The 14,993-nt window shown below is 38.1% G+C and overlaps 1 protein-coding gene across 4 annotated transcripts in view; it reads right to left on the bottom strand.

Annotated features, from left to right (window-relative positions):
- The window catches only part of asic2 (acid-sensing (proton-gated) ion channel 2), a 430,731-nt gene that overhangs the window by 138,912 nt on the left and 276,826 nt on the right, over positions 1-14,993 (bottom strand). The window contains exon 1 of one of the 4 annotated variants that reach the window (XM_079873021.1): positions 8,853-11,027. The exons of the other annotated variants lie outside the window; for them this stretch is intronic. Within the exon in view, the coding sequence (XP_079729147.1) occupies positions 8,853-9,566 (714 nt within the window). The 5' untranslated portion in view covers positions 9,567-11,027. Of the gene's footprint in view, positions 1-8,852; positions 11,028-14,993 lie in introns of those variants that run through there. 4 annotated transcript variants of the gene reach the window in all.

Raw genomic sequence — 14,993 nt, forward strand, 5'->3', positions numbered from 1 at the left:
GCTCAGGTTTGTTTTGAATGTAAGGAAGCGGTCTGTTTTATTTTGGTGAGGTACATGTAGTTCTTTTAAAACCAGCAGGAGTTCGTACTGTGACTGGAGTGATATTAATTATTGATGAAGGCCACTGCTACACTCAAATGTAACTATAGATAAATGACTCACAATGAAAAAGAAAAAAAGAAATCAATATCAAGTCTACATTAATAACTCAAACAAGAACAGGCATGGTGGCACACATGCATGAGGCAAGCATGAGCATGTGAGAAATCTGTCAGCATACTGTACAATATTACATATATGCCCTTGAGAAGACTTAATCACAATGAATTGATTGCCAATTTTGTTTGCATAATTGACTTTTGGATTAGAAATCTGGGTTTGTTAAATTAAAGACCATGTTTAAATTCGCACTATATAGTAGAAACACTAGATCCTTTCAGTGACTGGGAATTTTGTTGGTGTCTACATTTGTGTGAAGTGCTAAACAGAAGAGTAGCACACAGACTATTGCAAATTCACCTAAGCATTGTCAAACCTTGACACCTTGTTATATACAATATGTTCAGAAACTCTTCAGTTAATTCAGAATTCTGTCCCAAATCCTCAACCAGACATAGACACAAGCAAACACATGCACACACAGAGCCCTAAGTATCCTACCACTGGTAAGATCCTTTCTAATTTTATTCTACAGTATGTCCACGTACACAGTGAGAACACCAGTAGCTCATCTTTGCAACCTGTAACCTCTCAAAGCTCCTTTATTGTTCTTTTCATGCGTGTCAGACTGTCACTATGGCACAGTTTCTCTGTCATCTATCCTCTCTCTCCTTCACATCTCACTTGTTGTGTTCAAAGGCTTCTCAGTGCTATTGGACTTGTCACAGCTTACATTCGTCAAGATGGCAATGCACAAGCATTTCCATAAAGACCCAAAGCAACTGTGTCTCTTTCTTTCATTAATGCGCTGATGTTTTGTGTGATAGTGATGATGTAAACACTGGGCCACTGTGAATCTTCATAGGTATGTGGGCGTGTACTTTATATGTGAGGAAAAGCAGTAATGTGACTGAGTGTTAGATGAGCTCAGACACTAGGCCACCGCTGAAAACATCAAGACCTTCCACAAATACTGCAGTCGCAACACAGTTATCCACATTTACATAATTTAACAATTTAGCTATTAACAGTGTTATGAGAAATTAATTACACAAAGAAGCAATTCATTAAATCAAAACAACAAATAAATACTGTATTTGCTGAGAAATACAGTAAAAACACTCAGATAAAAACACAGAGTGGACAAAAATTGGTTCAAGATGTTATTAATTATAATTATTAATGATATGATGTAATACTATTATTATTTTAATTCTTGCTATTAATAATTGCACTAAATATATAAAAAAATATGAAATTGATAGCCCTAATACATATCCACACACATGTAGAGAGCAGTTGTGCACCATTCAAAACTGAGAATGCCTTTTAGATTCAAATTCAGTTGCTGAATATTAAATGTGTCCTATGTAAGTTTTGGCCCTCTAGCAGTTAAAATACAAAAATGCATCCATTTTGCAGAAATTCTTCGTTTTGGTTGTGCTTTGGCTCTGTGTGACTGTTTGGATGAATATGACCATTCACAATAGATAATACTTTACAATGAACTTTGTTAGAGAGCTACATATGGCAATTTATCTGTTCAATAAAATACCTTTCTCACCTGTTGACGTGGCATCTCCACGTCGCTTTTACAACATTTTAAATCCTTCAGTTCTTGCCATCTCCGATAAGCCAAGCCAATGTTGATTCTTGTTTCATTACTAGCTCTGTCTTGTTCTCTTTTTGCCAGCAGAATCTCCTCTGTTCTGCGTTTTTTTAAACAGGTGATTCCCCAGAGGTTCGCGATTTAGCGTAATCCATCTCAACCTTTCTCACTCGTGACTACTAACCTCCAACACCACACACCGTGCGTCAAAGCAGTAACTTTTTTTCTATTTACAGATATGACGAGACACGCACAGGACATGCATTGCCTGTGAAAACCATTCCAACAGGTTATATAACAAATTATAAACACTTTATAATAGGCTTACCATAGTGAATCAGGGTAAGACAAAAACGTGTTTTGGAAGGAGGATTGTTGATGTATTGACTCATTATTTAAATTTTGTTAATTTTTAACATAAAAAGGTACATAGTATACCTTTAGGTATAGGAAAAAAGGAAGTAGAATTACAACTAAATTAAATTCAAGAGATTCAAATCAAATAACCCAAATAAGTGTAAATCTTCCCAAGATAAGAGAAGGTTTGTGAAGAAGCTTTGAATGTCAATTGAATTTTTATTTGAAGTAAAAAAAAAAAGTCTTAAGCTACAAACTTACAGTACAAACAGACAGACAGACAGACAGACAAACAAAAAGATTCATGGACTAAAGTGAAAGAGCAGTTAATGTCCCAGATTTCCATTATATGTTGAATTTCTTGGAATTACAAATAAGGAAAATCCACTTTCTGTTGTCAATCAAATTTAAACTCCATCTAATGAATTGAAAAGGATCCAATTCCGAATGTTTCACAACCTATACAAAGAGACACAAACTGTTTGTGGATCAATGGACATACACATGACACAATTAAAAGAAAGTTGTAGATCATGTCACACTGAGTGATGAGCCATTTATATGAATCGAACATACTAGGAACATGCAGGTGCCTTTGCTTACTGATATGGAACATGGTTTATTTTCGTGGCAAGACTATAAGTAAAGCCATTCGTATTCAACTCTTTTCAACCAGCATTCACACACAGCTGTCTCAATAAGAGCCAGGAGAGCCAAAGGAAGTACGCACACACACACACACGCACGCGCACGCACGCACACACACACACAAACATATTGCCTCACCTGGCAGAAAATGTGTGTGCACAAATGGAGGCATAACCCATTAATGAAAGAAAACACTGTGCAAACCCTTTTGGGACACTGTGAGAATGATAGCAGTACCAGGCCAAAAAAAAACCCACTTCACTAACGTTATTTTGTCAAAGTGTCGAGAACATCTCAAAGTTAAAATCTCTGTAGGGTCTGGGAGTATTGAGAGGTCAGGCGATAGCGCAACGATTTTAATTCATCTGCCAGTGAACTCCTTGAACAGCCTATCTCAACCCATCGGACTCCAGACCATAGCTTGATATAGCCACATGATATCAAAAGATGCATCATCCAAAACTGCTGGAAGCAGAAAGATGAAACTTGTCTGAAAATATTGGATATGAGTTTCAATACTCACCAGAGAAACATTAAAAACCAATCTAGCCTTGGGATAAGACTGGCAAGTTTTATAGCAGGCAGAGTAATTCATACTATTATGTCACTGAATAGGTATAATTAATAGTTGTAGTTGAAACATTTGACCTGCAGTTGATGTAATTTTTGTTTCTTTGTGTAAATGTGTAGTATTACTACATAACCTTTATTTTAAAAGACCCCTTTCAGTTTTTATATCGATAAATATGGTGATTGAAATAAATGATTTATGGTATTCATGGCTAATTCAATTAGTATTCCCATTGCAATATATTGCTTCTTACTGTAATGAAAAGAAAAGAAAGAAAGAAAACAATGGTTGACATAATCACTTTAGCATTACTGGGTTTGTACTGTCAGGTAATGTAATGTTTTCCTTATAGAATAAAAGTGAATATTTGTTAGAATTTGAAAAAGTATTGCTTTCTCTTCGTTTTTTAATTAACGCTTAGAGAATTATCATTCAGAAACCTGTAGTATTACAGTTTTTCTCAGCTAATTTTACTAATTTCCCCAACACTGAGATGGATTTTTTGAACAATTAATTCTTCCAAAATGCACTGTACATTTTCTTTGATTTAACAGAACTTGAATACATAATTTTATGGAAAATAATTTAAATGTCAGTTTGTAGCACATCTGTTTTTGAGAGGCATGTGCCAGTGAAAGTCATATGTAATACCAGTACAGTATGTTGTTGATCACGCAAACTTCAAGGAAATGGACAACATAAATCTATCATGGGTCACTATTGTAAGGTTTAGAAGTGGAGTTCATATTTCATATTTGAAAGTTGTAATGCTCAGCTATGATTACCGCATTAAAAATCGCATCCGTTACTATAAACCTTTATTTTTGCATGACCACGCATGCACACCAGTAAGTGTAACATTGGCCATCGCAAGATAAACCAAAACTTACGCCAGTTGAGGAAGGTTCATGGGTGTTTTTGTTATTTGTTTGTGAGTTAGACGGTAGCAAAACAAAAACAAGTCATCAGAGTCTGATATTAATCTAAATAAATATAGATGTAATTTATATATAATTTAAATAATATAATATATGGTTAGCAGCTCTCATCTATGGCTTTAATATTTCACACACACACAAAACAAAATGGAATTACGTATTAAGAAATAAAAAAATATATAATTTATAAACTTTATAATGATTTGATGAGATAAGATAAATGATTGGTAGTGTTAAATTGTGATGGCACATACCCATGCTGGTTGGTACCACTTTAATTAGAGTGTTTAACTTTTTAGTTGTGGTCGTCATTCTAAATAGTGTTTATATTCTTTTATAATCCAAAATGACACAGCTGAACTATCAATCCTACGCAAGTAGAACAAAATGTGTGTGTTTTTAAATACGTTGAACAAATTATATAAAAACGCAACTTATAATAACTTAAAATAACTCCTATATGTAATAATAGATGTAATAAACCCTATATTTGAAAGCAACTTATTATTAATTAAATAATAATTCATTTCATTTTAATTCTGCTTTTCAAGAAAAGGCTCACCTGTGAACCCAGAACAAAAAAAAAAAAAAACAAAAAAAAACAAGGAGAGACCTGGAGACAGACTGGGAAGCAATGCAGGACTGAGAAGAGCTGTATGTATGCGCAAAGTGGGAATAGCAGGAAGAGATGAAGAGTATGAGGGAGAGAGGGATAAGAGAGTGCTAGAGTAGATGGCATTGAGAGATTCGAGGAAAGAGACAAGATGGTATAACAGGTGAGAAGAAAAGAAAAGGAGATTAAAGAAAGAGAGTCTCAAATCAGATGAGAGTCATTCAGGTTGAATGTGTTATGAATCATGATCTCTTGCTGGACAGAAGCAGAATGTGAGCAGATTTACTGTGATACAAAAAAAGTTATTTCAGGGGTTATTAAATAAAATAACAAGTCTCTTTTCTTGTGGTTTGGAACATTGACCAATTAATTGTCATTAGTGTAAAAATGACTTTTGTTGCTGCCCTACGTGCCAGTGGCATAAAGGGCAGTAAGTAAGTAATTGTAAAACTGGTCACGGTAATGAGTAAACATATGAAAAACTAAGACATGGAAATTGTCTTGTGTCACTTTAGCCATTAATTGCGCTGCATTTAAGAACTATTAATCAAATAATTCATGTCATTAACAAAAGAAAAAGAATGAACTGGGAAATGCAGGCCAGAAACCTTTTTAAATATGAGGCTGTTCCAGTGCTGTTACCCGTCTGTATATTGATTTATGTAAATGTCCTCTAATGCTTAAAAAAAAAAAAAAAAATGTGCGCTTGAAGCTGACCAAACATGAGCACATTTGCATTCATATCATAATATTCATGTGCATGTTTACAAGCTTAAAGTGCTCCATATGACAGAAACATTGAAAGGTGAAATGTTTTAGCAATGCTTTCAAATGAATCATTTCATGGACAGCCAGATCTCAATAGTTTCTGACTCAAGTGATCCACGAATGACAGATCATTATGGCTCGAGTCGGTCTGGCTTAATTCTGATAATAAAATTTGAATAATACACACAACATACATTACATTTTGACTGTCAATTTGAACATGCCATATTTTTTGCTTGTTTAGAAATGTCCTCGTGTTGGGCTTGGTGACTGGTTGACCACATCCCAGAGCCTCGGTCGCCAATTTCAAAGCAAATCCCCCAAACCACAAAATCTCACACAGAATACTGCATTTATCAAATGTTTCAGCTAAACACCTGTCACAAAACAAAATGTATTGGCTACATAACTGAGAAATCTATCGATATTCTCGAGGAAACTAGAAAGACCACAGAAGGGAGGCACGGCTTCTTGCTCTCGTTCCAGACGGGAGACCCCCTGACGGAAAGCTTCAACCTCAAGGATCATTACAGTGCCAGACCAAACTAATCAACGCAGTGTTGGAGCTAATGAAACTCATCCATTTCCATCAAGTGATGGACATGGCAGACTAACAGTGTTACCATGGCGATGCAGTGATGGAAATCTATGTCTTCATAACTACAATTATGAATATATAGATAGCCAGGCTCAAAGGTTTGCAAATGTACTAATCATACTGTATTTCTAAGCCATCTGTGGTCCCACAATGTAAAACATTTAGTAGTAGAACTTCATTAAGTTCAATTATAGTAGTACTGCATGGTCAGTAGTAGAAGTACTACTAATAGTAAAATGTGTTACAAATAAGTTGAGATAATAAACTCTGCTGTTCGTGTTCATATAATTATTTCCAACATCTTACAGTAATATTTATGAGTAAGCCAGAATTTGCTTATTTCTGTAACATCCAACAGATAAACTGCAGCCATATGAAACATCCCAAAGCTGGATATTAGAGTTTTCCCTGCTGGGGCTTCTCCGATTGTCTTACTGGGTCTCTAATACACTTTGTAATGAGTAGATAATGTTAAGCTAATGTAATGGAGAGAAAAACTGAGCTGATGAGGTAGAAGAAAATTAGCCATCACACACGGGATTTCCAAACTCTAGTTTTCTAAACTCTTAAAATGAGCGTATTTAACCTCCAGTGACTACTATATGAGCTAAGTAAACACGGATGCTGTTGGGTAAGAAGTACAATAAATAAACACTCATTTACACGGACACATAAATCATCACGTCTCAAACTATTGATATACTTGCCATTAGAAGACATAAGGTGTGGCTTAAATAAGATGCTTACAAGGCACATATGTTCTTGTTATTGTGAAATGGGTTGTTAAAATTTGCCACAAACTGCAGTGCCGTTCCTAAACACAGTGAAAAACACCTCAGTGACATCCAGCCCTAATTAAGAATTATTGTGAGAGAGTTGCAAAGTGTAGTCTCGCACAGATACACAAATGCAACAAGAAGCTCTGCTGAAACGTAGCCTGAGAGAGAACATCTGCCCGCGCTCCTCCTCTCCCCACATCAAGAGAATTAGGGAAACAACAGAGTGGTAAACAACACAATGAGACTGAAATATGGAGAGAGAGGAAGGACAGAACCCAAAAAATCCTTCTCACAGTCCCACAACATTACTTCATTTACAATGTCAACATAACAGTGCATCCTACAGCTGTCACTCTGAGACTGACTGAAACATCCCACAACTCCTTACAAAACACTTAACAGTGGCCTATTAATGACACGTAAACTTGAATAGTGTGCTATATATTCTGTAATTTACAGTAAATAAAATTCTGTAAAATTTTCAAGACTCAGTTTAAAATCTAATAATGGTGTTTGAAGCTGTGGTACAGTGATTAGAAGTGACCTTGTAATTGAATATTTTATTAAATGAAACTTCTGAGCCAAATTCATAATGTTGTGCTACAGATAAAGTATTTTTATTTTTATTTTTATTTTTAAACCTAAATAAAGTTAATAAAGTGATTAAACATTTATTTTATTATTGACCCTATACTAAATGGGGTTGATTGTCACAACGAAACCCTACCGTTTTATTTTTAAATAATACAAATAAAATAAACAGTAATAATTATATTAATAATAACAATAAATAATAAAATACTGCAAATATAAAGCCTTTTTTATCATTTATCTTCATACATTTCTTCATTGATTTTAAAGGCTTTTTAAAGGTCTATAATAGTGCTCATAATAGTGATATATAATAGTTTAATTTCTCAGAATAATGTATTTGCACAGAAAGGAATGAGGGTATGCAATACAGCTGCAGCAGTAGTGACTGTGGAGAAACAGGATGAGCACGAGGAGAAGGAAGACATGCACTAACAATAGGAGTCTGAGACTGTGACAGTATTGCAATGTAGAGAAACATAAAGCAACACTCATTTCTATGAATATAAAGAGATTTTACTGAAAAGCACAAATAAATATTCATGTAAAAACAAGCGTTGTGCGCTGTACAGTTGCAAGAAGGTGAGCAAAAAGAGAGAATTCATCCGCAAACTGTTGATACTGATTGGCATTTTCTCTTAGGTGTGGGTAGAAAAATCGACATAATCTTATGTCATGCCTGGCTAATTATTTATTGGAATGAAAAAAATCTGTGTTTGCTAATAGGCTAGACAGTTGCCACACTACCAGATCTCTGTGGAAATAGGTTGAATGTTCTGGAGTTGGAGGTCTTTATGAGCAATGCAAATGCAAATAGCACATTATGCTCAATCAGAATCGCATTATGAAAATCAGCCTTGGAAGATCACATCACCTGATGTGTTTGTAAAAAGCTGGTGTTCGGCATTTGACTCCCTGAGAAAAAACAACAACTGTCTTTATGAATTGGGGTCAGAAAGTTCTGATGCGGGTGTACAAAATGCGCTGTGAAATATCTGAAGCATGACGGAGAGGGCAACACAGGACAAGAGCTAACGAGAGGTCAGAGCAGAGTCTGTGCATGTGCTGCATGAAAGAATAAGTCACAGCGAATTTGACAAACACTAGAGAGAAAAGGTGACAGAGAAAGAGACAGAAGGAGAGAGAGAGAGAGAGAGAGAGAGAGAGAGAGAGAGAGAGAGAGAGAGAGAGAGGTGGAGGAGGTCATTTGTTAAGACTCACAGTGGAGAAGTTGTGGGCTCCACAGGGCTCTCCGCGGTACTTGCAGGCCAATAGCATATCCTCCAGCTGGTGGCCCAGTCGGTCCATGAACTCCATGCTGGTGCCCTCGAAGCGGCGTGGAGGCAGGAAAAGACGGAAATCTGACAGCTTGCTAAACCATGCCCGCCTGTCATCTTGAAGCAGGTCCAGCACCAAGGGTCTAGCCGTGCGGTTGGCAAGCAACAGTCCAAGCCAGTGACCCGCAAAGTACAGATCGCTCTTAGTGAGGTGGTTCAAACGAATGGGGTTATTGTTGCAGATGGTGACCGTGGGAAAAGCGAGTTCTCTCGCCCACTCTGTGTGGATTCTTGTGTGAGTGGGAAAGGCCAGCCAGTGAAGCAGCCGATTCGAGGACCATGAAACTAGAAGACCCAGACATGTACAGAATGCCAGCATCCAAAAGGCCCGGCGGCTGAGTGAGTTTGACGGAGCACAGATGTGCCGCAATCCATGGAGGCGAGTCCGCGCTAGGAGGGCCACGGTGAGGTGGGACAGATTGTCTCGTGGTGCTCCGGCTCGGGTGCGGTGGCGACGACGGGCCCTGCCTTGGCCCGGCATGGGCGAGGCAGGGCGCAGACAGGGGCCTTCCAGAGCCATGAGGGCCCACAGGGCTGCTAGAGCAGCAGGGGGGGCGCCTTCATCTCCCAGCCAGGCCTCCGCGGCCGGGGCCCTCATGGGGCTCCAGGAGCACAGAGAGAGCCACAACACTGATTTCCTGAATACTAATCTCACTTTTAGAGTCCAGCAATCAAGTCACACACTATTGTAGCACCTGCAAAACTACTCAAGTTTAAACTGAAGTGTAGAATCCCAACTCTACTTTGATTTCCACTTTAATATCAAAGTATCAAATGTACGCAAACTTCATTACTGGATTGAATAAACACATTCAAGCACAAACACACTGCTCCCTAAGGTACACAAAATTCACCATGTGTCTTCATACCCACTGACAGCTCTCTATAAACCCTCAGGCAACATCCCCAGGCTATTTTCCTTGTTCCTTTCTCTTTCTAGATCTATTTCGCTCCCCTCCTCAGTCCATCTGGTCAGGGTGCCCAGACTTAGTCTGGGTTAGCAGACAGCCTGCAATCAGCAAATCTCCTGAAGTTCAGGCAAGTGAATCTTAATGAGAGAAAAAATTCAATAGATAAAACACAGATTGTAAGAGAGAATAATGAAAAAGAGATGAATTGTGGAAGGCAACGCCAGCTGAGTCACAAGAAAGAAGGATCTGAGCGAGTCTCCAGGCAGGCTGTCCTGTTGGTAAAATGGACCTTTTTCCACAATCCCTGGAGAGAGGGTTTCCTGAACGCTAGCTAGAACTGACCCCACAACCCCATGATCACACTCATCTTGTCTTTTTACCTCTTTTTCTCCGGCTTTTACAGTGATACTGAACTGACTTTTCGCCTTCCCATTTCTCCGTCTCTGTCCTCAACAATGGGGGCACATGGCCAAAAGCCTGGTGTTACAGAGGTCGTACTTCGTGCTAGTTCACACACGCATACGCACACACACTGACTCTTGCCTGTAGGAGGGCTGAATGCCGCTGATGTGGAATCTGTTCTGACATGGTCCGAATTCAGCATCTCACTCTCTCTCTCTCCTTCCCTTTTTCCATCCTTCTTTTAGACAGACACGGCATCCTTGATCTTCTTCTCCTTTGATTTTCCTTTGCTAAAAATATCCATTCCAGGAAAATTAAATTCTTCAATTTGTATCCATGTCCCTCCTCTTTACTCTGTCAATCAAAGCATGCTTGCTCCTCCCCCTGCCTCTCGCGTGCCTCCTCTTGTCCTTTATCGTTGTCTGGACGGATTCACTTCTGCCTCTTTGGTCGCTCGAAAGAGAGAGAGCGCGAGTGCGAGTGAGCGACAGAAGCTGCTCAGCATGGGAGACTTTGCTTTCCTTTGCACTGTTTAATTGCTCTGCTGTTGCTGCCACGGCACTCTCGCCTTCCCTTTTGCGCTCTGTCGGTCTGTTCGCTCAGCATTCCTCTCCTCCTCCTGGGTCACTCCATCTATTCACTCCTCCTTCTGCTCTGTCGTTTCTGTTCTCTCCGCACTCCTCCGTGTCCACACAGTCAGTGCCTGGCTCAGCCTGTGCCAGCTCTCTCTCTCACTCTCTTACTTACTTGCTCTCTCTCTCTCTCTCTCTTTCTCTCTCTCTCTCTTTATTTGCCTCCATATTTTGCTCACTGCCTGCTTCCTTGAACAAGGCTGAAAAGAAACAAAAGAGTCGCTCTAATGTTTCTCTTCATATGCTTGTTAAAATGTAAAATGGTGTCCTGTGTGTGAGTGTGTAGGAGGGTTGTTTTGTGTAGGAAGAAAAGCCAAAAGAGCTCACTGGTGTCCTACACTTCCTTTCTCTCACACTTATATTCTACAGTATGTCACCTCTTTTTCTGTATTTTACATACATATCTGGTCCTTTTCTCTCTTTGCAAGCTACACAAATATGCCAACATTTTTTTTTTTAAATAAAAAGATTTTGGCCAAAAGCCTTTTTCTAGCATGACTGAAACGTTAATTATTTAAGATTTGCATGACAGTGTGGAGAATGTTATCCAATTGTACTTTCTGTGCCCAACACACCAGCTCACAACCAACTAGGTGTGCAAGGGAAGTTTATTTATTCATTATCACTCAACTTCTCATTCTTAGATTGAAAAAAAAGTATACCTAAAAATGATTCCTAGGGCCCTATTTTAACGATCTAAGCGCATGGTCTAAAGCACTTAGGGCGTGTCCGAATCCACTTTTGCTAGTTAAATGGTTGGCGCGCCCGGCGCATGGTCTAAAAGGGCTGTCCCTATTCTCTTAATGAGTAATGGGTGTGTTTTGGGCGTAATGTGCAATAAACCAATCAGAGTCTCATCTCAAATTCCCTTTAAAGGCCAGTTTTGCTTGTGCCATGGCGGATTGCTATTTACAAGGCGGAATTTGCAAGCGGAAAGACCTAACGCTTCTCCAGAGAGGAAACGGATCTGCTCGTGTGCAAGGCTAAAGCACGCAAGCAGACCATCTACGGGACAAGCCGAATTCCACTATATCTTTATGTACACAATATTAATCTTTTACATTATAATCCTTTTATTTTTAATATTTGGCATGTTTGTGTGCTGCTGCACGTCCCTGTGTGTGCAAAAAGCTAATGCGCCCTTTAATTAACAAAAAAAATAATGTGCCATTGACTTTAGACCAGGTTTCAGTTGGTCAATGTTTATTTGGCGCAGTCTATTTCAGTTGCCTCAAAATAGCAACGCGACAACAATGCACCCGAACACACCTCATTTTCAGACCAGCACGCCCATGGGCGAACAATTATTATATTTGTATTCTATTCTTCTATATTGTATTTTGCTATTTAAACAACGTGGCGCAGGACGTGAAAATGATAACTGCGTTGGGCTAAAACTAGCAAAAAAAAAAACTTGGGTCATACCTGGCGCCACATTGTATGCCGGGTGTATGATAAATGCAAGCAGACATCATACTCGACTAACGAGAGATTGCAAACGACGAGTTAAATGCTTACAATAAAAAATAATAATAATAAATAAAATAATATATATATATATATATATATATATTTTTTTTTAAATGAACTGATTTTGATGAACTTAAATACTTAAATACATTTAGGTTTCAGGGTTTAGGTTACATTAGCAAAATGTAATTTAAGGGTCAAATTAGATACAAACACCTCCTTAAGGTAACAATAGTACCACTTTTTACAGTGTATTAACTCACTCATTCACTGACTTCACCTTCACACACATGCAGGTTCCAAATGACCAGTCAGAGTCTTTGACACATAAGTGGCAGTCCCAGATCACCAAATATTTAGAGAGCGATGGAGTAAGGGTTGGATAAAAGTTTTTTCTTGAATCACAAACTGAATACATCACACACAATTTGACGCATCACATCATTCTCTTGAAATGTTTCACTAATTAGCCTAATTTTTTTTTTCAATGAACAAAATCATCTTGATTACAAATCAGACTGAACAATTTATTCAGGCTGATCTAGTTACTGACTTACTTAGTCAATACAGCAGTTCTAGAGTTAACAATTCACAGGATGGGAAGAGTATCACTGAAAAATTATGAAACTTCAGGAAAATCTGTTCATCACACAAACCTGTGGATTTGGAATATAGCACATTAATCACTATGGATCTTCAACATATTTAATGCCTTTGTTTCTTTGAACAAAATCATTCCAGTTTGGAACAATATTAATAAATGATGACGATTTCCATTTTTGTGTTTTCCAGTTTTTCATTATACTAGCAAATACATTTTTATCATATTATGTAGTTCTCATTTGTAAGTCGCTTTGGATAAAAACGTCTGCTAAATGAATGAATGTAAATGTAATGTAGTCCCAGCTATAAACCAGAAGGTATAAAGTAGAGACTGCTTTAGATTTATAGCTTCATATGCAAAATTTATTTCTTTATCTATATTGCATTAATAGCCTCAGTTGTATGTATTTTTTATAAGACCTAATAAAATGAAAATAAATGTGATTTATAATTCATTGGTAAGACTTAGTGGTAAGAGCTAGTGAAGTCAGATTCATGACTTTACTGAAACCTTGTATCTTGGGAAGTGACTTGAAGGTTCAGACCTAGGCATTGACTTTGTCTTGTAAAACATTGTCTTGGACCTGTCTGACAAATTTCTGGCTGTTCTTTGAGGTACTACATTAGAGTAGAAAGAAAAAAAATATTAAAATGATTTGTGCATAAAAGGTCATTCTAATACCAAGCAGCAAAAAACTGGCAATGATGTAAGGCCAGTGGTGAACTGGTGCGCAGCCTCGCATAAAACACATTTTAATTCATTTCAACAGGAGAGAGATTCATATTCTCTTCATTGTCCTCATATCACAAGTATAATCTATAGCTTCAGCCTGGAGCCCTTCAGCCATTACTTATCAGTTAGCATCACACTTCCCCTAGGATCTCATATCCTCCAGTATTCAAGCACTGGACATCAGTGAATCTATTAACTGCTGCATGATTCCGTCTCAGTAAGTACAATATAGAACATTTGCATCTGGATTGTGTTTTTCATCCTTTTCATTATTAAATGTGCTAAGTACAATAAAAAGGACAGAAGAATACTTTAGCCTATTATATACATTTCCCCAGTATGTGGGGCGTTTAATTTCACAGCAAGCATGTAACTGATTTTACTATGCTTTCTTTCAGGCAGATGCTTTATTGAGTGCTCATATGATCTCAGCATGAAACGAGCCCTTCAATGTGATCCCTTATCTTATCATATTAACAAACACAAGTGAGTACAGAAGAAACAGACTTCTTTAACACAGCATGCCATCTCAAAGAAATAAACAGTTTACAGACTTATATGTGAAAAGCGTAGAGCTAAACACAATGGCGGTCAGTTACAGTGCATACGATGCCACACTACATGCTATACACTGCAACTATAGCCAAGTTTCCATCCACTTTTTGCGCTGTTTTGTTATCGACAAAGTGAATATGCTGGGAAAAAAAACATTATGAAATTTGCCGTCTCCAGCCTGTTTCCATTCAATTGGCCTTTTACCGATAAGATGGTGTGCGTGATGACGTCACGAATTACGAAACCGATTTGTCGCATATGTTTTGGTGTATCGCAAAAAAAAATCTGCCCTTGAACCGTTTCCATACATAGTTATTTTTTAAACATCGCAAATTCTACCTTTTGGGGTTCCACAAGTCAGCACACCCGCCAACAAACAACCAAACCCCCCCCAAACATTTTTTTTTGACAGCTTACCGTCATTTCAATTTCAAAAATAATTGCAAGTGTCCGAAATATCAGAAGACAAGGGCAGAATGAAGCAGTTGTTCATTTGATAGGGCTCGAAGTAACCACCCTTATGCGACGAAGCCCAAGGGTCTGGAAGAGACCACGCAATAAGGCGTTCTGGGAGGAAGTGGTGGAGAGACACTTTACAGAAAGTCTCTGGCTGCAACATTTTAGAATGACACGGCCAACGTTTGAGATGCTTTGTGGATTCTTTGGTCCTGATGTTGCGCCCATCCCAGGTTGCCACCGACCACCGGTTCCGACACGAA

The sequence above is a fragment of the Squalius cephalus genome, assembly GCF_949319135.1.
Source record: "Squalius cephalus genome assembly, chromosome: 1".
Lineage (NCBI taxonomy): Eukaryota > Metazoa > Chordata > Actinopteri > Cypriniformes > Leuciscidae > Squalius > Squalius cephalus.